Raw genomic sequence first — 22509 nt, forward strand, 5'->3', positions numbered from 1 at the left:
ATCAATAATATGGCGGTTCCCTCAATATATAAGGAAGTACTGCTTTTTTCCTGTGTCCCAGGAATCGGAGAATTAATAGAGGAAATGGAATAGTTAGAGATGGTGGTGGATGTCAGTTGTGAGACATGGGGGCATTCATTGTATTCGCCGCAGTGCAGCAGTAGCAGTAGCAGTAGCAGTAAGTACTTGTTGGTTAGAGCAGGACTAAAGTACTAAAGTAGTACTACTATCCACACCAAGTGGAAAGGAAGAAAGAGAAGAAAGATGAACGATTGGATCACAGGAACAAACCAGCCGGGCGAGTGGCGGGGCGGGCCAATTGACCCCGGGAGGCCAGAAGATTCCGGAATGATGTGTCAAGCTGGTCGGTGTGATGGATCGAAAAGGATGTTAATTAAATGAGATGAGAGGAAGGGATTTGATAAAAAAGAACAATGGAGGCATCAGATGGACCAGTCAGTCAGTCTTCGGGGGAGATTCTGGTGGTGGAAATTTTGTGCAAACAAGTATCTACGGAGTAGTGTAGAAAGTAATTGGAAATTGAGATTTGTTTGTCAAAAGTTATAAATAAAGCATTTGATACTACTACTGCCTATTTAATTACTGATATACTCCCCATATTTATTTACTACTTAAATATGTGTCTAGAACAGGTACCAGGTACCGCACGCTCCAGCCCGCGTCTGCAGCATGTCGGGGTACTGGTGACCCCCTCTCTCTTCATCATTTTCTCCATGGTACTGTCAAATCCACTTGAATGTTTTTTCTTGACATCAAACGATTAATTTCCCCCGATCAATTATATTCTCCTGGTCCACAATAGATATTTATCTATCTACCCTACTCTCCCTTATCAATCGATCATTTATCATCATCAACATCACCACCACCCAGTGATCGGCCATCCGCAATCACCGAAATGGACCCCCCAAAGGGGCGGCGCTTCGCTCCGTCGGCGTCTGAGATTTGCCCACGTTGGGAATCCTTTCTCCCATTCTTCTCTTTCCCCCTTACTCCGAGTCAGTGCCTGAAAAACTCGAGTCGCAACTTCTGCCAGATAAACTTCGTCCACATTCTTATACCCTGTTCTTTCACTTTCATCCCCGAAACTGCCTCGGTGTTTTGTCCGTTCGGCCAGGCCACACACCACACAGCTCGCCTCACACTGCCCCTGTAATGCCCCTCTCGGGTCCAGTCGCATCTCCATCTACTTGACGCGGACTCAAAACACTCTTGCGAAGGGAAACACTTAGACACCCACCTGTTGGTGGTAGGAGAATCGGGTTAGCCGACTAGCTTCAGGGTCAAAATTCGCTCGTTACACAACCATTGACCCTTGTCTCTCTCTGTTTGTTACTACTGGACCCGCCGTCGCGTGCGCATCCCCGACACCTATCTATCGACCCGCACTCCCTCACCATGGCCGACGCCACCGACAAGATCTCTATCACCATCTGCGGCGATGGTGGATGCGGTATGCTGTGCAACCCCATCTCTTGAACCCCCCCCATGGTTCTTTTCGTCATCCCGGCGCAGGGACTGCGGGGCTACAAGGGGGACGAAAGAACCTTATCGCTGATGGCCGCTAGGAAAATCATCCATCACCTTGCGCCTGGTGCGGAGTCAGTGGATTCATGAGTAAGTCTTACAGATAGAATCCGATCATCAAACGTCGACGAGAAGCGTCCGTCATGCTAATCCAGAGCAACGGGATAGATACGACCCTACAATCGGTATACCCTCCTTGCTGGTCTTGCTCTGAGCTATATCGAGTTTCACAATTACTGACATCGGGCGATCTGGTTGAACCGTGCAGAGGATTCATATTCGGTTACGCGCGTGGTCGATGGCGTGCCATACTTCCTATCCATCACCGACACGGCCGGCCAGGAAGAGTATCGCGGCTTATGGGCGGCTTCCAACCTGAGATCCGACGCCTTTCTTCTGGTGTACGACATCACCAACAAATCGAGCTTAGGCGCTTTAAACTACTTCATGGACATGATTGAGATCGAAACCGAACAACGCCTTGAGGACAATGATCGGTTGCGCAAGGAGTTGGGGGCCAGTGCAGAGGGCCTCGATGTGGGCATGCCACCCCCGGTCAAGATCGTCGCAGGGAACAAGTGCGATCTCAAAGACAACAGAGTCATTAGTTCCCGGGATGGCCTGGAGTATGCCCGAAAACACGGTTGCGGTTTCATGGAGACCAGCGCCAGGGAGATGGTCAACATCGAGGAAACCTTTGCCCGTAAGCCTCTCACCACTATCGAGCCAGGTATATACTCTTGCCAGAAGCTGACACTCTCGCAGTCCTAGTCCGTCGGGTCGTCGAGGCCCGTCGACTACACTACCAGAAGGGTCCTCCGACCAGTCAAACCGCTCAAAGGGGCGAGCCTTCGACGGCTGCAAAAACCCCTGCTGACACGGTTGTTAGCAAGGAAGGCAAGGGAGAATCGCAGAAGCGCACACAGAAACGACAGAGTGGTCTTCGTGGGCTCTTTGGAGGTAAACGTGCACGTCAGGATCCAGGCGAGAAGGGCCATCTTCAACCAGAGGCATCAGGATCGGGGCAGAACAAGCCATCCAAGCCTGCAAAGGCGAGCATATGGAAGCGCATGAGTTGTTGTTAGGCTGCAGGTCTGCCTATCGCGGTCGTCCATCCTTCTTTGTATCAACATTTCAACATTATACCCCCTTTTGTATACTACTTATTCAGCTGACTTCAATCTCGACCGTTAACCTGTTGATGCATCCACGAATGCCAAGTTCCATCGTCTACTTCCTTGACGTGTAGTTTGCATAGACGAATAGATCGGCATGTTTCGAGAAAACACGAGACTGCTAGAAGAACCCGATGGCTGTCACGGGAGCAGAGCATGGGTTAATTAACAATGAGGTCACCGGCGAGCTTGCTCATCCGGTGCAGGACACTAACCTGCAATCCGGCCGACGAGGGACAGACAATGCGTCGCTATATCTTATCAGCAACCTCTCACGGCACACATGGTCTCCCTGCCGCATCCCGACGGAAGTGGAAAACCGAGTGCATCCATGTCAGCAGCGGTAGTGGTGGTGGTGGGGTCAAGATTGGTAGAGCACTGCGGGATGACGCTATCATGGCTGGCGGGGCTTGACACTATCGCATGGTCTAGACCCGAGAGAGTAGCATGTATCAGCGATCTGTAATCGATTTTCAATGTTTGGCTATGGGCAGCATATTCTGCAATCGTCGAACCCCTGAAAGCAAGAACCAGCCTCGATCGTGCTTCAGGTGCAAGGTTCAATCCCGAGTAGTATAGCCGCTTCGGGAATTAAGCGGCACTCGGCATTTTCGATGGGGCACCTATTGGTACATTGTAGAAAACGGGCATGGATCAACATAAAAAATAATAGTCCAGCGGTCATTGATCGCAGGATCAGAAACCTTATCTGCCATTCTATAGCACCCGAGGCAGTGGTGCAAGTATGAAGTCAATCCCGGAGCTGAGCCAGTGGTAAGTGCCGGTCAAACCAGCTCCAGCCAGACACGGGCACCGTACTCCGGCAACACGAACTGGCTTCGAGAGCAGTAGCCTGTTAGGATTAATTAAATCATTTCCTGTTGTCACAACAGGCTAAGCTGGAGGGGAATGACAGGGGCATAATCGAATCAGACCTGCGACCGTGCAAGTGGCATGGTCCATCGGAGGGATGATCAACGTCATTGACTGTCATGTGCGGATAGCTCCAACGGCACCTCGTGGTGGAGAGGAGCTGCTACTACTGCTGCTGCTGCTTCAAGGCAGGAAAGTAAAACTGGAAGAACAATGATTAACCGGGCTATTGAATCACCCCAAACTAAAGCTGATCACGAACAACAATCGGAACCGACGATTGGATCAACGCGGGATTCGGCCTTCCCTGCTCCATCCACCTGGCGGCAGACTGTGTGGCAAAGAAGGATTGGAATCAATCCGGTCTGCCGTTTAAGCTTTCGAAGGAGAGCGCCAATCGCCAAGATTGGTGATCAACAGGTCTTGTACGACTATGGAGGGAACTAGGAGAATAGCAGCGATCAGAGATATCGGACGGGGAAAGGAATCCGTGTTTGATCGCCGAATCGGGGTTTTGACGATGCACTTTGAATGGAGCTCAAAGGGGGGAGAGAGAATTGAGATGGGTTTATTGACCCTGTCAGTGTCAGGTAATGTTCACAGTAGTCATTATGGAGCCACCACCCGATGGTCCATACACCTTACATACCGCTCCAGAACAGTGGATTCATGGTTCCGAAAGCTACCCGTTCGGCATGAGTTTGCCGAGCTGGGTCAGCTTCGCAAAAAAAAAAAAAAAAAAAAAAAAAAAAAAGAAAAAAGAAATATTTGGTTATGGAAATATACTCAAGGTGGATATTGTTGTGCCGTAATGCCGGGCTATGCAGACTTGGGCTGTCATTCCCCTAAGCTGGTTTGCATCAAATCGCAGAATTACCGCAATTCTGAACTAAAGCTATGGATGTACCTGAACATCGGAAAAGGTACAGCTTGCTTCAAGTGAGTCTCACACATCACACACGCCGGCGCAGGTAAAACCACCTCGGCCGCGACGTAACTATAGCTACCTACATTTAGTCTCTACTATCTAAGTTCTCCCTCGTGATTAATTGTCCACGTATTCCCACCCCCTCTTTTACTTCCTCCAAAGATCTTTTCCACACCCTACGTAGACTATGGTAGTCCAAAAGTAGGGCCTCACTAGCCAAGGCAGACACCTACGGTACATGAAGGGAAACCCCCGTAGAGTGTAGACATGGGAGGTACCTGTCCAGAGTCTCGATCGGATATACGGCCTGAGGTGGGCCATTGAGGTTTTTGAATCGTTCTGGGGGCCCCTCCCAACATGAGGGAAATAAAAAGGAAATGTATCTCAATGAGGAAATTTCCCCAAAGCACGCAAAAGCAGAAAAAGGAAGTTGGCACCTCCGAGGTCCGAGTCAAGCAGTCTCCGATGCCGATTCAGGCAATCAGCACGTCCGTCTGGGCTGGTTACTTCCGTTATCCGTTCAACCTGTTCCTCCGTATCAGGTAAAATACCTTACATACAAACGGCCGCAGGGTTCATCCACGTATTGGTTATGACGTATGGTTACACAGTATGGAAAGCGCTACCTCAGTTCACTCAGAGGTACCAACTTATAATAGTATGGGCAAGGAATTGACACGCTGTGGCTGCAGAGGCAGGTGAAGCTTTGGAGCACCACGTTGGATCAAATCTTAAAATTCATATGTGCCTTGAATTTAACCCGGTTCATGTAGAAAGATTTTTCCGCTGTCTCCCCAAGGAAGTGGACAAGTGTGACGATAGCCAGGCAGCAAGCAAGCAGTTGGTTTAGTTCATGTAGTAGTACCAGGAAAAGTTATGAATGATACAGTGCAAGTTTGGAGGGAACGGTCAATACGAGGTCAATACCGTACAGAGGAAAGGGCCCCACTGCATCTTCTCCAGACCTCTAGCGGCCGGCCAATGATCGGCCAGCGCCGCCAGACCCGATCCATTCTGGTTCCTTTGGACTGCGTCAATAATCCCAAGGGTAAGACGGCGACCATTCCTACGTGAAGGACCGCCAACCTTACTATTATTTTTAATCAAAAAATAAAAAAATGAAAAGGAAAAAAAAAAAAAAAGGAAATCCATGGGGACTAGACTAATTCGAATAAATAATCATCCAGGCCCATCTGTAGTAGCAATTATTATTGTTATCATCATCATCAATCATCATCACTCTGACTTTACGTCGTCCTCGTCTTACTCCTCCTCCCTTATATCTAGTTAAAAGAGCTTCGACCCTCCCGGTTTGGTCAAGCCTGGCCTCTTTTCCCTCCCAGATATACTTCCTCTTTACCACACCATTCACTACTACTACGCACCTTGCCTTTAGCCCAACCACCGGTGGATCGTTGTAACGCTATCCTGTCCTTGGAACCGTTCAACTTGATCATTAATCATTACATGCGGTTGTCTCGATCGAGCTCTCGCATTGGCTCAACCCTCTGAACCTTCTCTTGCTCATTACTCGTTCTTTTACCTTTTATTCATCCGGCCTCGTTATATCATCGACCAATCTTACGTATTGTCGATCACTGATCATTGCAACACCGCACCACAGAAAAAGGTATAGGCGAGGACAAGGCATAAGAAAAGCAATAAGAAAAAGAAAGGGAAACGAAAATTCGAAAGAACAGAGAAAAAGCAAACCCGACTAGTTACCCTACAAAACTAACCACCGCAACTGGAACTTGCGCTTTCGATACTCTTTTTGATTTTCACCTTTTTCTTGACTGGGGAGATACTCTTTTGATTTCTCTGGCCACATCTGCCTTTCAATACCCGCAACCAAACCTCCCTCACCTCTATAAGTATATATATGCGCACAATGACGGCACGCCAATCATCACCTACATCCGACCACTCACATTCGGACGGTAATGTCCGAAAGAGGGTCTGTAAGGCATGCGATCGGTGTAGACTGAAGAAATCCAAGGTAAGCCAAGTCATGCTCAAGCATCAGCTTGTCCTGATGCACTGACCCGGTGCAGTGTGACGGATCCAACCCATGTGGTCGGTGCAGGACAGATAATGCCATCTGTGTCTTTGGCGAGAGGAAGAAGGCTCACGACAAAGTGTACCCCAAGGGGTGAGCTTGCACCTAACCGACATGTTGTATCAATAGCTAACCTGGCTTACCGCCGCCTCTAGTTATGTCGAGATGCTTGAACAGCAACAAACGTGGCTCGTCAAAGGCCTGCAAGAAATGTACCGTCGCGCCTTGGAGGGCGAAGGCTGGCCGGGAGAGCCCTTGAAATGCGAGCCCAACGGCCATCCTTTAACACACGATCTGCTTACGCGACTTGGCGCCTTGGACCAGACCAAGGGTGAGCGCTTCGGAGAGAACACTGAGGCTATGCAGCAAGATCTCTGGAGGCAGAATTCCGGACACATGCAACGCCAGGAGTCATCCGACGGTAGCTCAGAAAGTGCGCAGTCGCCTATCATGCCCTCCCGCTTCTCAGACCCGTTTGCTCGTCAGCTCTCGAGTACGCAATCCAGCTTTAGCACACCATCCCAAACGCAAGGCCCCACTATCAAATCAGAGCCTCAAATGGCACCGACAAATCCCGCCTTCGTTGCGCCCATGACCATGCAAGGCGTCGTGAATCCCCTCGCCCTCCAGACCCCGCAACAGTGGCCCAGCAATAACTTTGGCGCTTTCGACGATATGGATCTAATAGGCGCATCCGATTATACGAATCTGTCCTTTGACGATCAGGTTCCCTCGCCGATGTTCAACCGTCAATTACCGATGAGCTGCATGCTTTCCTCTTCGTCGTATATGGACACCAAAGGCGACTATGAAGACATCAATCAGTTCTTGAATGCCAATGCGCCCGAGATCGCATCGACCTGAGATCACTTCGATACGACGAAATTTAGCATATTAATGTCTCTCGTTTGTCTGACATTTGTTTTGCATACGCCGTACGACGTAACGCGTGTATTATATACATGCTACATTTCGACATTTGGACTACTTTTTGAACATATGGCAGCACTCCCCTTCATTAAGAAGGGTAATTGATCAGCTGTACAGTGTTGGATTCTTTTGGGTGACTGGCATCACATTCTTTTTTATTCTCTTCTTGTGGGGACAGCATCCTCTACATATTATTTTGGTTTATACTTTTTTGATGATGAAGGCGCCGAGGTGTTTTGGAGTTGGAGTTTACACAAAACATTGGAAGGCTTGAACAGGCAGGACGGTTGGTTTTCTCTTTACTTGGATGCGGATGCTTTTGCGTGGATACTTGCCGATGCTGGTTCTAGTTTCGGATGTTCTATATGTCATTCTTATGTCTCCGACATTGAAAATATACAATCTATTCTCGATTCTTCTTATTTACTTTGGTTTACTTCAACCTTTGTCCGAGAAGTGGCCGAACTTTGGCCTAGGGCGCAGGGCGTATCGGCCAACGGAGACCGACTGCCGAGGCCAGGAACCTTTTTTCTCTGCTCGTTAAGCCCAGATGACGTTCCAACCGCTCACGAGTGACTAATGCGGTGATGGAGGACGTCATGGATAATCAAATCCTAAAGGCCGGTGACAGCTCTACCTTATCTCCGGCCACATCTGGACTGGCTGGACCACTCACGCGCCCCCGATGGGGATACGAGGTAGATCGTGACACGTCAAGTGAACCCTACTGCCCTCCTGCAACAATATTCCCTGTGGTGGTCAAGAGGGGGAACCTGATCACTGAACAAGAAATTCATGAACAACAAGTCTTCCTGGCCGATGGATCCCCATGAAAAAACGAAGAGGGTCCAAAAGTCTCCACCCTCGATACGACGGAGCCCAATTTGATGTTTGGGTCTGGCACGACGGAGCCCAGCCCAGCCCACACACCCGCTAGTGGGGAGCGATGAGTGGGAAGGGGGAGAGGTTTTTTTTTTTCCATTGCTGCCTTTTCCTGTGGTTTCTTCTCTTATTTCCGTCTCTTCTTTCCTTCCATGGAGCCTTTGCCTCATCTGGTTCTGTGGATAGACAGTTGAGTGGATATTGCTGGTCAGCTACGGGCGGACCAGCACACAGGCCGAAATGCCGACCTCCCGACCGTGTGTCAGTGGTGTGCCAGTGCCCAGGCAATAGCATCGCTTACCTGGTTCGACATCCGAGTTCCCATCGGAATACGCCCACTCTTTGCCAGGAAGGGACTGAACCTTGATTTCCCTCCGGATTACGGAGGATTCGACGTGATATTCAACTGGCAATGGAAGCTGTCCATCTCCTGTCGTTCCACGTGTAGAACTACAATTTCTTATTTTTGATTTTCTTTTTCCCTTTAATTTCTTTTCTTCACGGTCCCCATCTCCCTAATTCTGCTCCGTCTCCCTGATCCAGGTGATAGACACTGGTTCCCCAAAATGGAGAGATAGCCCCATTCATGGTCCCTCTTCCCGACAAGACTGGACTGTGAGGGTTAACTGCAGTACATCTACGGAGTAGAGCACGGATGGGATCCAGTCAGCCCCCTTTTAAGACACAAAAGCAATTGTCTTGTCTGGCAATAATCATCCAGATAATGGGAGGGCTAGTGACTCTCAAACGGGTAATGCACCCCCGGGGGCCCGTCAGTAGGTCACTGCATCACCACTACTGTGGACTAGTCAGTAGTCATTGCGGACCACCAACACACACTTTCCCCAGAACATCTGCATGCAGCGCTCACATCAGGGTGTGGTAATGTTGTTGTCAAGTGGACAATGGACGCTTTGATATGGGGTTAGACCGCTCAGCCACTACACAGCACAGCCCGATCGACGGATTTCTAATCCTGAACTCATGCTGAGATCAGGATTTCCAAAGCCACCCATTGCATGCTTGTCATCACATGTCCTATTGGTACAAAGCCTTCATTTACTCCCGGAGACCACTTCTCGGAGTTACTCTAATGGCACTGGACCCGGCTGTCTATCAATGCATGGTATAGGGGGGTTCCCGGTACTTCTTAGTGTTGTGTAGTATTTATTTACTTAAGGGGTTCATTTTAGCAATGCCGAATGCCGATGCAACGGTTCTTGCGATTCCCGGGGGCCGCGCGATTTCTATCTAGTGTTGTGCTTCTTACGAGGTCATATGCCATATGGCATATGCCAATTCAGCCAGGTTGCAAATGCAAATGCAAGAATGGGATGAGATTAATGCCCAGCAAAAGCATTTTTATACCTATTTCAATTGCCGTGGCTAAATCAAGTACTAATCAACTACCGTATGTAGGGACGGGATTATCAAAAAGCAAAGAGCTACTATTACAAGATAGGGCTGCTTAGGTGGCAAGAGTGCCGCCACAGTATGGACTTTCTTAGGGGTTGAGCCCACAGAGGAGTGAAGAAAAAGATCGTCTCAATTATAGATGAAACTTGGTTCACACTATCCCATTCTATTCCAATACATTTATTCTTGCGATTGAATAATAAATAAGAGCAAAGTATCTCGTTCTCGCTTCCACACTTGGGTTAAAAGCGCTGAATCAGCGGATTACGGACTCGGCACGGAAGCCCCAAGCTCCGCGGAGGCCGACCCGAGGTTTCAGTTAGTTACGGTTGGAATTGATTAGTTGAGTGACCGTAAGTTCAATTGACTGATGGAACCTTCTTGTCAGCTTCGGAGCGGTTGTTCGCCTTAACTCCACGTTTCGGACCTGCGCGTATTGTCATCCGGCGCTAGTAGAAGTTGGCAGTATGTTATGGTATGACGTGACATACGGTTATTTACGGTCTGTCTCGCTGTTTTGTCTGTTTTTAATCCATCTCGTAACCTAATCCCACCTACGGCCCTCCCACTGAGTTAGATCTCTTGTTATTTTACTATTAAGTAACTATCAACTTAGGTTATAGTATTAAGGATTTAGGAGCTTGGTCCCTGCAGCCGTTCAACGGTCAAATTGGCGCATCTCGCAAGCCCTTCCGAATGAGTCATTACTGTGTCAGATAGCTAACCATCCATGATTTTGCGGGGACCCTTGGGAAGTGATCGTGCACTGTAGTTTAGCGACGGGGATGGTAGCTTCCCATTTCTTGTTCGATGTAGGACCCCGAATATTGCTTGTGGATGGGAGTGAGGGAGAGAGTGGGATGCCGACTACTAGTTAGCTAACTCTCGATCCATCCCACGCTGCTCCTCTTATAGCGTAAGCAGTATCCCGCCGGAAGGAATGGCAGGTAGTGAAGCCAAGGGACTAGTTTGATCACGATGTCTAGGACACAACCTTAGTACGAAGTATCAAACTACTAATACGATGAAGCTCCGACCAGCCACAGATTGTATTGAAGCATATCCAGTCGAAGCTATGGATAGCTATGATCGAACTACTCACTCTACTGACATGGCGGCATATTTGTGCCTGAGGCATAAATTATCCGGAAGATTACCCGATTCGGCAAATCCACCACATGCTACGAAGTGCGGTTTAGCCTAATATGCGAGAAGAACAAGGCCCAAGATGGCATTCAGGCATGGGGATCCTGGGAAATTTAACCGAGTTTAAATGAACCTCGCAGTAAGAAGGGTCTATCTACCTTATCTTTGCACCAATCCTAGTGATTGAAGCACGTAAGCTCTTCAGCGTGAGCCCCTGTCGTATTGGTCGCGACTTCTCCAGTTGGAGCAGAATTGCGGGGTAGCGGGCGGAAAGTGAGTGACCACCCCTCTTCATATATCGACTACTGTCTTACTTTTTCTCATCAAAAGTTTCAATTGCCCCTCACTAGGCACGCCCGACTCACTAGAAAGATCAGAGATCAAGCAATAATTCAGCGCACTCAGTCAAAATGGGCGACAAAACCTCCGCCAAGTTCCTCTCCCTCGGCGCCATCATCCAGGAATTCAACGTGGACGGACAAAACATTGTTCAGGGTTTCGCCACGAAAGAAGACTACGAGAAGCACAACTCGCCCTGGTTTGGCGCGAATATCGGACGTGTTGCCAACCGCATTAAAGACGGCGTTATTCAGAATCTCAATGGACAGTCGTATCAGCTCGAATTGAATGACCCTCCCAATGCGCTGCACGGCGGTAGTCGCGGATGGGGTCGCTGCGAATTCGATGGTCCAACGGTGTTGAACCGTGATGGGAAGACTACCCTGCTGTATACGTATCTGAGCCGTGATGGAGAGGCAGGATACCCAGGTACGGTGGAGTTCAGGGTCTACTATACCACGAGTGAGGAGGTGGAGAATGACAAGACTACGTCGGTGCTGAAGATTGAATATGAGGCTGAGTTGGTGGGCGATGAGTGCAATGAGACGGTTGTTAACTTGACCAACCACAGGTATGTCTGCCCTTTTTTCTTTTTCACTGCATCAATTGGGCGATAAAATATTGACCGTCCGAACAGCTACTTCAACCTTAACGGCGGCCCAACCACCGAAGGCACCATCAGTAAACTATCAACACAGGACTACCTACCACTAGAGAGTGGAATCCCACTGGGCCCCATCGAGCCCTACCCCAGCGAAGTCACCAAGGACTTCACCTTCGGCCCGCAGAACCAATTCGACGATGTCTTCGTCATGGACCGCGACCTGTCCCGCGTTCCCCTCGATACGCGGGGTGAGCCCCTCCGCCTGCTGGCCGAGTTCCAGCACTCAGACACGCGCCTGCACCTGCAAGTGCACAGCACGGAGCCGGCATTCCAATTCTACACGGGCCAAGGCATCGATGTTCCCGAAACCGACGGGAAGCCGAGTCGGGGCCCATTTGCGGGGTTCTGCATCGAGCCCAGTCGGTTTGTCAATGCGGTCAATGAGCCCGGATGGCGGCACACGGTCGTTCTCCCGAAGGGGCAGAAGTACGGTAGTACCATCGTGTATAAGGCCTGGAGGGAGTGAACCAAAACAGAAGCAGAACCACAACGAGAACCCGAGGTAAACTGCCGGGAAAGAGTCATGCCCCAGTGAATCAATAAACGGCCGATCGGTGGAGAGATCAGTTAGTGCCTAGGCTCGGCATGGGCGTGGACGTACGTCGCCGAGGCAGGGACATCCATTCTCTATCTAGAACTACGGAACTCTCCGTCTTTTTTCCGCTGATCTAATATGTACTAGCCAGAAAAATCTCGACAATAATTTTTTTTTCTTTTTGGTCTGAAAAAAATGTCTTGGCAATCATCCGATTTTCCATAGCATCACATGATCACAGCGTGCCGATTTATCCTTATCACCCGTGATATGTATCCGAAGCGGGTCTAGCAAGCAAGAGCAAAGCCCAGATTGAAACGAAACGGGCTTATGGAGGAGATCCACCTGAAGCAGAAGGCAAACAGTGTGAATTGTGGTGTTTCTATGGAATGAAAAAGCCTCAGGTGGGTGGATATTTTGTATGTGGAGATCCACGCCCATTACCAGATCGGGCTTTGTCAGACTAAACTAGCAATAATCAATTAAATCATTTTCCGCGCACTGTACAGATGGGACCAACCGACCTAACCCAAAACCTCTCCTAGTTAAGGTGCGGGTATACAGGCACCGGGATTGGACCGTTATATCCGCAATATCCGCAGTGGTTCTTGCCTCTCCGTGTGAGTGTGTGTAGACTAGTTAGCATGTAGTTAGTTAGTTTGAGCAAAGAAAAGTCTCCGTGCTGCTGCTACATTGACTCACTAGTGAAGAAAAAAAAAAGGTCTCCGTCCCGGGACTGGAAGTTTCCATGGCTGGCTGAGGGAGTTACTAATGATGATAATGCATTAATCAGCATTGGCGGCAGCTTAAGTTTGAGCCAAGCAAGCTATTCATTCAGGGAAGAAATTAAACTTGTATACTACTCAAATGTGGCTGGTAGGAGGTATAGTGTTGATTAGGGATCATCTAGAAATTCACTCATCGTGGGTGTATGTATAGGTGGAATATGGTGGTTCCTGATTATTTGCCAAGAGTTTCTGGAATCCCGCTATTGGGTTCTAGCGTTTGATATACACAGTAATCAATCAGTCTTCTATATTGGGGAGGAGTAGTGTCGATGGTATCAAGATACCGGAAATAACTCTGGAGAATGTTAGGGGGGGAAAGGGGGATCAATTTAGCTGGATTGGTTATGTTATACAGTGTGCGCGTGTATAGTATAAGATTCATCTTATATCTATATGCATATATCTTAGGGTATAGTAATGTAGGATACACGAGGACCGGAGCAGACTGCATAATTTGTGCATAATTACATCTTGTATCCGTTTCCAGCCCAAAACCCGGTAAATACCGTATGTTTCTACAAGTAATATATACGGTATCAAAACACAATGGAAATGTTTCGTATACTGTAATAATACCAGGGCTCTCTCTTCTCGCTCGCTCTCGGGCACCGACAGTAGTTTTCCGGTGAAGCTTGGCATGTTGATCATAGTTGTTTACGGGCTAGAATGGGGGAGGGAGGGGGAAATATAATGCATATTATAGGGAGGATTAAGTTTATGCTGGATTTAGTGTTGGTGTGTGTGTGGACGGATGCTGTGATTTTTTGTAAGTAGTTGACCACCATCCCCCTACTGACTACTACAACTACAGTGGGAGAAAAGTATTCATTCTATGAATAGGATGGATCTCATATAAGTAACGTACTCAAGTATTGGAGAATTTCTCCAATTTTTTATACAACCCCTCCTGCATGCCCCATCCCGTTCTTTGTTGTAGTAGTATGCTTAAACCCCGAATTGGAGTCAAAATCCATCCCACACACCACCCACCCCCCCGGTGCGCAGGGACAACACAACACAGCAACACAGCAACCAAGCTAAGCACAGCACACCAACACTAAAATATGAATACTACCATCACACGATCAGGTGCATGGGATAGCAGAGGTGATGATCGTCTCCTTGTACTCCCCCCTTATATCCATGCATGTACAGATACATAGTTAGCAACCAGGTGGCTGGTCTGTGTGACGGGTTTGTACTACTTTGTGCTTGAAACTACCTGGGGGTTGAGCTGCGGGCATCCTTGTCCAGTTAATACATAATTTACTTTGGAGCTACTACTGATTACCCCGCGCATTCCCCTCATTGTTCTGGAGTAACTAGTAAATACCATATGATGATCTTTGCAGGTGGGATGGAGTAGTAGGTAAGGGTGTGTGGGATAAGAGGTCTTGGATAGATGTCACATGTAGCAGGTGCATAAGGTGATCGGGTGCCGAGTTGTGTGCATATTTCTTTTAACATATCTTGGAGGTAGCTAACATAAGTTAGTTAGTGCTGTTTTTTTGCTTATGTTGGGTTGTAGCTCATAACTACTACTAGACTACTATCCAAGTCAGCTTCATATATGGATGAACGTTGGAAGGTATCCCCTGTGTTATTATTACTCTAATACTTAATTACTAACTTACTTACTTACTGTCAGTAATACATCCATAACAGCTATACCTTACAACTTCCTGCCAATACCCCAGCCCCTCTTTCCCCCCCGTTGTACTCCATATGTTAAGAATTGTGCTGCCTGTAGTCACCCAAGATTAAACAAGGCAGTGCACATCCATCGTGTCGCAAACTAATCTTAGTAGATGATTTTGAACAAAGCCCACAGGGATTTCAGAACTGATGTCAGACCATGACGCCAGCATTAAAGTATCCATATTTTAGTAACTTGCCAACACCATCGTTGAGGCTGAGTAGATGTTTACTTTGTATGTAAGCCCCCCCCGGGTTGTCGTGTCAAAGCTTGAAATCCTTCCGTCCAGTAAACACGACAGCTTCCTAGGTCTAGCCATGGGAGCTGTGCTTAGTAGACAAGCTACGTATCACTGGTAGTTGGGTCCATGGGTGCGATGTGTCGTCGACTTCGTGTTCGTATTCATACTTTGCTTGCTGCATTCGGGGGGATGCGAAGTGACGGGAGTATACTTCCACCCATTATTAATGTTGATGGAGTATAATATACGAGATGATATTTACCCTTGAATCATGTAAATTGTATAATAATAACTTACAGTAAACTATCATCCATTATTAATTTATAACTATACACAATACCACAAACATAAACATGAATCCCTATCCTGTGTATACAAATCACATGACCACCAAACAAACCAACCGCAACCCGGAGGGTCCCGATGCCATGCTCCGAAACTCCGAAGTGCCCCGCGCGGGGTTTGGTTCCTCCTCCGGCTTCGTCTCCATCATCTTCCCCCCTCAACTCCAACCAACACATACATCAACAACATCATCACTACATACCACAATGGCATCCCAATACGGTGACCTCCGTCACCTCCTCCCAGGCAACTACAAGCGTCTCATCGCCGACTGGCTCGAAGAAGACTGTCCCAGTTTCGACTATGGCGGTTTCGTAGTGGGGGAATCCGAAGGCGAAGCACGATTACTAGGAAAGAGCGAGGTAACCACCACCACCACCACCCATCACTTACCCGACACAATCCATACTAACATCACATTCTACACAATAGGGCATCCTCGCAGGCGTCCCCTTCTTCGACGAAGTCTTCTCCCAACTAGGATGCTCGTACGCTTCCCCTCTTCCACCCCAATCACCAAGACCCCATACTAAAGAAACCTCTACAGAGTAACATGGCACATCACCGAAACCACCCCCATCAAACCAATCACCCACTGCGCGACCGTCACCGGCCCAATCCGCAAGATCCTGCTCGGCGAGCGCGTCGCCCTGAACATCCTCGCGCGCTGCTCCGGCATCGCAACCAAGACCTCCACCCTAGTATCCATCCTCCGCAGCCACAATTGGCCGGGCACATTAGCCGGCACGCGCAAGACGACCCCTGGGTTCCGAGTCGTCGAGAAATACGGTATTCTCGTTGGCGGGGCGGACCCTCACCGACATGATCTCAGCGCTATGACTATGCTCAAGGATAATCATGTGTGGGCGTGTGCGAATAACTCGGCGGCTAAGGATGGTGGCGATAAGGAGGCGGTGGAGGAGGGGTCGATTGTGAGGGCGATTCCGAGGGCGGTGCAGGCGGCGAAGGCGGCCGGGGGTTTCGCGACGAAGGTTGAGGTCGAGTGTCGGAGTTTGGAGGAGGCGGATGCGGCCATTGAGGCCGGTGCGGATGTGATTATGTTGGATAATTTCACGCCGGAGGGGGTGAGGGATGCGGCGCGGAAGTTGAAGGCTGGTTGGGCTGGGTCTGGGAAGGCGTTTTTGGTTGAGGTTAGTGGTGGGTTGAATGAGCAGAATGCTGCTCGTTATGCTTGTCCGGATGTGGATATCTTGTCGACGAGCTCGATTCATCAGGGAACCGGCATTGTCGATTTCTCTCTGAAGGTGTCGTTGCGGTAGTGGGCAGATCGTGATGATGTGATGTGTATATTCTACTTGCTAGATTGTTGTATTACTCCGGATGAAGACGCAGCCTACGGATAGCTGTGCCAGAAATTAACAGAATCATCCTGCATGTCTATGTACATGTGTCTCGGTGCCATTGCTACCTGGCTTAACCAACGCGTTCAATACACAATGCCCATATGGCAAATGTCCAAGAAAGAAGACGAACCGAAGAATGAACCGAAGGGTATATGATACATGCAATGATAAGAACATCAAAAGAGCCCTTATGAACACCAGGTGGACTAGAACTTCTTCCAAAAGAATAGCACTCGCAAGCCTTGCACTGGAACGCCCAATACGCCCAACGACCATGGCCCACGACCCACACCTCACCCCCTAAGGCTACGTTCAGACCTCAATGTCAACGTAGATGCCCTCGCCTTCGCTCGAGCTCATCTCATCGTCCCGACGCCGATCATATCCGTCACTCATGCCCGGATCTGACCCCTCGAGCCGCCGTTGACCACGCGCGCGCACGTCCTCATCGGTCGACGTGCCCCCGGATAGCTCTTTGCGTACACGCTGTCGCTCGAGCTGCGCGCGGAGTCGCTGGTTCTCCGCATCGCGCTCTTCCAGGCGCCGCCGTGCGCCGCTTCGGTCCAGAAGGCGAGCCTCCCGTTCGGCCTTCAATCGCTTCTCCAGCTCATGCAAGCGTTGAATCCACTTCTCGTTGCTCCCCGGGTCAGCGGACATATGTCGGGAGCGAGAACCTTGCACCAGTGCTCCTGGCCCATCCTTGGCGAGCGTCGCTGTCGAGGTTGTCGAGGCCGAATGCGAGGGTTGAGGGATGCCAGTGGTGGCGCTCCGCGACAGACCGCGCGACGGGGCGGGTTTCTCGACTGCTGAGTGATGACGGATCAGAGAGCCCGGTTCTGCATCGGCTCCAGGATCTAGGCTCAGCGCACGGGTCGGTGACCGTGGGGAGTTGGATCCAATGCCAACAGCGGCGGCGGAGACAGCCGCAGAGGCAGGTCCACGGCTGCGTGAGTGCGATTGAAGCAGGTTCAGCTCGGCCTTCAAGAGCCGGTTCTCACCCCGGAGCTTCGCCATTTCAGGAGACATTCCGGACTGGTTCCGGCTGTGCTGTTGTGCGCGCATGTTCATCATGGACTCCTCGAGGCGGTCAAGCTTCTTAACGCGCAGACTGAAGGTATGCTCCAGCATCTGGTACTGTTTGGTCAAATCCCGTTCAACACCCTTGATGCGCGACTTGAAGCCCGAGATCACGCTTTCGACGGTCTTGACAGCGAGCAGAAGGTTGCGGCTAAACCCGGGCCAGAAGAGGATGTTGCCAATGACCTCTTGACTGGGGAGATTGCCGTTGATCAAGCTGTTTGAATGCGCCCAGTCCTGTCCGCACATGGCTGACAGGCGTTTCCAGATGTTTAGGAGCATCACGTTGCGCTCGCTCAGCTGGTCGCGGAACTGCTGCTCCAGAGTGGTGAAGCGCTTGCGATCTTGATTACGCGCATTCTCCAGCTCCGAGATGCGCGAGTTGTTCTGCGTGATGGTGCGCGAGGCCTGGTGGTGGGATTTGAGAGCTTGCTCGAACGACTGCTTGTCGGCACGGCGGGCATGGCGCTCGCGGTCGAGCAGCTCGGCCAGCTTGCGCGATTCCAGCCCATGACTCTCCAGCAGCGCATCGCGGTTGCGCAGAAGAGACTCCTTGTCGTCCAGCTTGGCTCGCGTGCTTTCGAGTTCCAGGGCTGTCGACTCCAGCTCCTTTTGCAGCTTCATGATGTTGGAAATCAGACTAGAGCGACTGCCGGTTAGATCACCCAGCGTCTCTCGTAGGTTGTTTTCCAAGTCCAGCAACCGCTCTTTCCAGGTTGCGGCTTCAATCTCCTGCGCCGACAGGTTCTTCCTAAGTTTGCGGTTCTCCTCCTTGGCGGTGGTCGCCTCACGGTTCAGCTCGTTGACAATGCGCTGCACCTCTTGCTTCTCTTTGCTGCCCACAACTTCACGCTGGTGCCGTTCCTCCGCCAACCGTTCCTCGAGTTCGCGTGTCTTGTCGCGCTCGCTTTGCAGGCTGAGCTGGTAGGACTTGAGCTCTGATTCAAGATCTCCGATCTTGATCTTGTCGCCATCCTGCTCCTCGCGGAGGAACGCAATCTCATTCTGACTCGACTCAATTTGCACGGTGAGCCGTTGTACTTTAGTGTTAGCCTCATAGAGATCCTTCTCCAGCGACTCCATCTCGCGGTTGCAGTCCTCCAGTTCCTGCTGGACGGCCTTGTACCGCTGGAGATTGTTCTGTGCATCTTCCTCAAGCCGGATAATGCCCTCGCTAGCTGAGCGCATCTCCGCCTGGAGTGCCCGAAGGTTTTCGTCCTGAACACGCACTTCTTCGCTCAATCGCTGGCACTCTTCTACCTTCTGCTCCAGAGCCTCACTCATGGCGTCTAGCTCTTCCTGGGCTTCTGCGCGGATGTTTTGGAATGCTTCATCGCGCTCTTCGGCTATCTGCATGGACTGGTCGCGCTCCTGTCGGAGATTTTGTACCATTTGTTGAAGGTTCGATATCTCTTCTTCCGCCTCATCGACGTCGGCCTGATATGCCTTGTCCAGCGAGTCATAATCCTGGTTGACCTCATCCAGCTGCTCCCGAATAGATTGGTTTTCAAGCTTCAGAGCCGACACCTGGTCGCGCAGCTGGCCTACGCGCGTTTCTAGGTCTTCGCGCTCGGCATCGTCGCTCGGCGATTGACCCGTGCCATCGCTGGCGCGCGAAGAGGGCCGACCATGTGCCCGGGACGCCGAGCGATCGAAGATGCTGTCGCCGGCAACCGATCGAGTCCCATCCCGGCGTTGACCAAGTTTGAGCTCTTCAATCTCCTGGTATAACCGCTCCTTCTCCCGGTTGCGGGACGTGAGCATCGAGGTCTGAGCGCTCACCTCCTTTCTCAGCTCCGCATTCTCTTGCTTGAGCAGTTCCAACTCCATCACCAGCGTCGAGCTGGAGGAGCTAACAGTATGGGGATCGCGGCTGAAGTCTCGTTCGGACGCAGCAGAGTACGAGGCCATTGAGCCAATTCTGTCGCGTTGCCCGACTCGCGCGGCGACGACAGGGAAGTTCATCTCGTTCTTCAAGCGCAGGGTCTCTTCGCGCAGCCGCTTATTTTCCTCTTCTGCCTGCTCGCGAGCCGCCGTCTCGGCCTCCAGCATGTCCTTCCACATATCCTGCGGTAACAAACGATCAGCGTCCAGAATGCACAAAGGGATAATCCAGTACTTACCCTCTCCTCCCGGGCGCCAACATCCGATCCCATGGGCCGCCCGTCACTAAGGGATTTCACCATCTCGGCCAGTCGTCTCTTCTCACTTTCGCGGGCAATGCTTTCCGAACGGAGTCGCTCGATTTCCAGTTCATATGTCTCTGCCCGCTCGCGCAGGAAGAGAATCTCCTCGTCCTGCGCGGGGTCACGGTCTTCCTCGTCCGACCCTTCGGGGTCATGGTTCAGCATAGACTCCTTGTCGGACTGCTGGTCTTTCAACTGTTTCTCGAGATCGCGCAACTTGCGCTTCAGGCTTTGATTGTCCTTCTGCAGCTTCAGCTTGTCTGACTTCAACTCAACATTCTCCGAGATCATCTCCTTGATGCCCTCCTCAGAGCGTCGATTCAGTGCTTCATTGAGGAAGTGGATGCGCATCTTGAGGTCAAAGTTCTCCTTGGAAAGACGGTCAATGGTGCTGCTTTGCTCTTTGAGCGTCATGGTGCGGCCACTCCGGGCAAAGGCCGGAGTGGCGCTCGTCCGCTTTTCAGGCGACAATCCACGGCTACCATAGTCCTCCCGGAACTGCTTCACGAATGCGCTGGGAACCTGCACGTCTTTGACACGTTCTGCGAGGACCGTATCCGTAGGAAATCCGGTGTCTTGGGGTTTCGCCCGTGGTGTCATCGGTCCAGAAGCGTCATCGGGATGGAATTCTTGTTGAGGGCGCTGCTCTGATTGTTGTTGTTGTTGTTGTTGTTGTTGTTGTTGTTGTTGTTGTTGCTGCTGCTGCTGCTGCTGTTGCTGATACCTTTGGTAAGAAGACCCCGGACGTGACTGAGTTGGGCCTTCCTCTTCATCTAAGGTCTGTAGGCCTCCTTCCGTGGTCCCGCCAGGGTTCTTCCGATCAAAGAGATTCTCATCACTGTATCCCGAGATACCTGATGCCATGCTTCCCAAGCTGACCGACCGGGCCAATGTGTTGCGCTGTCCGGCATGCGCTAAACCCGGGTTGCCCGGCGCTGCACCGCCTGATTGAAGTGCGTAGTCGGCGCCCAGCGTCGCATCACTGTTTGTGATTTCTGTACCCGCACTCGTGACCGAGGAATATGAAAGCCGATGGGCCGAACTACGACTAGTCAGATACTTCGGTCGGTTGCTTCGACGACTGCTCGTATGGGAGGCTGTATCGGCGTCATTCGCGCTGTTGTCATGAAACAGCCTCGACGTTCCAGGGGACACACTGCGTGATAGGCTGCGAATTTTGTGATGACTGGATTGGAGTGAGATGTCTGCGTCCGGTACAGGAGAGCGACCAAATGCATCGTCGCGAGCAATCTGGCTGGTGTCGGGCGCATTTTCGGATGAGGTAGACTGGTTACGGGTACTTGTCCTCGCTGCAGCGGCCGCCGAAGGAGATGATGGGATCGCTTCCAGGATAGTGGTGTTGTCACCATGTTGTTCAGGGGAAGCGGCAGGCGTTGCGTCCAAATCCTCCGCTGTGTCCTGTCTGTGCTCATGGGTGGGCGTTTGAGGTGTGTGAGTGCCATCCGCGGCCGCTGCGATGTCATGTATAGAATCATCGGGCGGCACGAACGAAATCTGCGTGCTTTCCAGCACTTCAGGGACAGGCTCCTCCTCGTGTATTCCAACCAGGTAAGTATCATCCGCACCAATAATCCGGTTCGTGGTTGCGACTTCGATGGTCGAAGGTTCCGGCAGAAAGCTGGACTCCATATCCATCAACTGCCGCCGCATTTCCTTTTCTTTGATGAAAGTTTGGTCGTCCACTCGCTCCTGGTAGTCATCGTCGGCGGACAACAAAAGGCTGCTATCGTCGTTGTCGGGCAAAGGGGGGAGGGACAGGTTCGAATCGTCATGGGCGGGGTCTTCCACCGTCGATGGGTCAACTGCAGGATTATGGCGTTGGGCATCACTGAAGGCGCCCGGTTCCTCATGAGCGTAGTGGTCGTCGACAGCGCCGTCTCGGGCGGGAGTGTCCATTGTGGTCGGGGAAAGACCTCCCCGCGCGTTCTCCGCCACCATCAAAGGGATTGGATCGCGGAATACGTCTTCGAGAGCCGGGAGTCCTTCTTCGTGTAATGGGTTGGGGGGTGGAGAGAATGTCGGGGGGGAGCGCACCGGATGCGCGTGTTCGGCGACGTTTGGGGACTCAGGCGACGGAGAGGAAGGTGGTTGAGGCGATGCGGTCGACATGGTGACGGGGGGAGGGTTTGTTGTCCCCACCTCCACCATGCAATGCTCGACAATCCTAGCCCCTAGGAGACTAGGAGACTAGTAAGAGCTTAGGGAACAACGGGCGCTGAAACGCGGCGGTTGTCTAGACTGGATAGACTCTAGACTCCGGGCTCTTGTGCTACCCACTTGGGCGGGCAGCCGGGTT

General features: G+C 50.9%; 8 protein-coding genes across 8 annotated transcripts; 6 read left to right on the forward strand and 2 right to left on the reverse strand.

Annotated features, from left to right (window-relative positions):
• Positions 1 to 1419: 1419 nt before the first annotated feature.
• BO87DRAFT_427235 (putative RAS small monomeric GTPase) lies at positions 1420 to 2633 on the forward strand (the record flags this gene model as incomplete). Its single annotated transcript, XM_025627396.1, has 5 exons — positions 1420 to 1474; positions 1590 to 1638; positions 1717 to 1733; positions 1817 to 2251; positions 2314 to 2633. The coding sequence occupies 5 exons, from the start codon at positions 1420 to 1422 to the stop codon at positions 2631 to 2633; spliced, it is 876 nt and encodes a 291-aa protein (XP_025478611.1).
• Positions 2634 to 4554: 1921 nt separating this feature from the next.
• On the forward strand, positions 4555 to 5690 carry BO87DRAFT_439399 (uncharacterized protein; the record flags this gene model as incomplete). The annotated part of the gene is made up of 4 exons (XM_025627932.1): positions 4555 to 5066; positions 5097 to 5182; positions 5414 to 5572; positions 5668 to 5690. Exons 1-4 carry the CDS (start codon positions 4882 to 4884, stop codon positions 5688 to 5690), a joined length of 453 nt encoding a protein of 150 aa, XP_025478612.1. The 5' UTR covers positions 4555 to 4881.
• Positions 5691 to 6738: 1048 nt separating this feature from the next.
• Positions 6739 to 7935, forward strand: BO87DRAFT_377738 (uncharacterized protein). The gene has a single exon (XM_025623624.1). The coding sequence runs from the start codon at positions 6749 to 6751 to the stop codon at positions 7445 to 7447; it is 699 nt and encodes a 232-aa protein (XP_025478613.1). The 5' UTR covers positions 6739 to 6748; the 3' UTR covers positions 7448 to 7935.
• A 9-nt stretch (positions 7936 to 7944) lies between these two features.
• Positions 7945 to 8564, reverse strand: BO87DRAFT_377739 (uncharacterized protein). The gene has a single exon (XM_025623625.1). The coding sequence runs from the start codon at positions 8493 to 8495 to the stop codon at positions 8307 to 8309; it is 189 nt and encodes a 62-aa protein (XP_025478614.1). The 5' UTR covers positions 8496 to 8564; the 3' UTR covers positions 7945 to 8306.
• Positions 8565 to 9509: 945 nt separating this feature from the next.
• BO87DRAFT_94244 (uncharacterized protein) lies at positions 9510 to 9972 on the forward strand. Its single transcript, XM_025629689.1, has one exon. The coding sequence runs from the start codon at positions 9598 to 9600 to the stop codon at positions 9865 to 9867; it is 270 nt and encodes an 89-aa protein (XP_025478615.1). The 5' UTR covers positions 9510 to 9597; the 3' UTR covers positions 9868 to 9972.
• Positions 9973 to 11367: 1395 nt separating this feature from the next.
• BO87DRAFT_311272 (aldose 1-epimerase) lies at positions 11368 to 12426 on the forward strand (the record flags this gene model as incomplete). Its single annotated transcript, XM_025619532.1, has 2 exons — positions 11368 to 11867; positions 11934 to 12426. The coding sequence occupies 2 exons, from the start codon at positions 11368 to 11370 to the stop codon at positions 12424 to 12426; spliced, it is 993 nt and encodes a 330-aa protein (XP_025478616.1).
• A 3323-nt stretch (positions 12427 to 15749) lies between these two features.
• BO87DRAFT_377742 (nicotinate-nucleotide diphosphorylase (carboxylating)) lies at positions 15750 to 16960 on the forward strand. Its single transcript, XM_025623626.1, has 3 exons — positions 15750 to 15927; positions 15998 to 16053; positions 16113 to 16960. The coding sequence occupies exons 1-3, from the start codon at positions 15772 to 15774 to the stop codon at positions 16843 to 16845; spliced, it is 945 nt and encodes a 314-aa protein (XP_025478617.1). The 5' UTR covers positions 15750 to 15771; the 3' UTR covers positions 16846 to 16960.
• A 281-nt stretch (positions 16961 to 17241) lies between these two features.
• BO87DRAFT_361655 (putative anucleate primary sterigmata (ApsB)) lies at positions 17242 to 22322 on the reverse strand (the record flags this gene model as incomplete). Its single annotated transcript, XM_025621595.1, has 3 exons — positions 17242 to 19356; positions 19438 to 20073; positions 20130 to 22322. The coding sequence occupies 3 exons, from the start codon at positions 22320 to 22322 to the stop codon at positions 17242 to 17244; spliced, it is 4944 nt and encodes a 1647-aa protein (XP_025478618.1).
• Between the last annotated feature and the right edge of the window lie 187 nt (positions 22323 to 22509).

Source organism: Aspergillus neoniger (genome assembly GCF_003184625.1).
Source record: "Aspergillus neoniger CBS 115656 unplaced genomic scaffold BO87scaffold_21, whole genome shotgun sequence".
Lineage (NCBI taxonomy): Eukaryota > Fungi > Ascomycota > Eurotiomycetes > Eurotiales > Aspergillaceae > Aspergillus > Aspergillus neoniger.

Excerpts from the sequence above, each read along its gene's own strand:
- BO87DRAFT_377742 (XM_025623626.1), top strand. The coding sequence starts at position 15,772 with ATGGCATCCCAATACGGTGACCTCCGTCACCTCCTCCCAGGCAACTAC. Across the intron at positions 15,928-15,997 it reads GATTACTAGGAAAGAGCGAG|GGCATCCTCGCAGGCGTCCC; the intron begins GTAACCACCACC and ends TCTACACAATAG. Across the intron at positions 16,054-16,112 it reads TTCTCCCAACTAGGATGCTC|AGTAACATGGCACATCACCG; the intron begins GTACGCTTCCCC and ends AAACCTCTACAG.
- BO87DRAFT_377738 (XM_025623624.1), top strand. The coding sequence starts at position 6,749 with ATGCTTGAACAGCAACAAACGTGGCTCGTCAAAGGCCTGCAAGAAATG.
- BO87DRAFT_94244 (XM_025629689.1), top strand. The coding sequence starts at position 9,598 with ATGCCGATGCAACGGTTCTTGCGATTCCCGGGGGCCGCGCGATTTCTA.
- BO87DRAFT_377739 (XM_025623625.1), bottom strand. The coding sequence starts at position 8,495 with ATGGAAAAAAAAAAACCTCTCCCCCTTCCCACTCATCGCTCCCCACTA.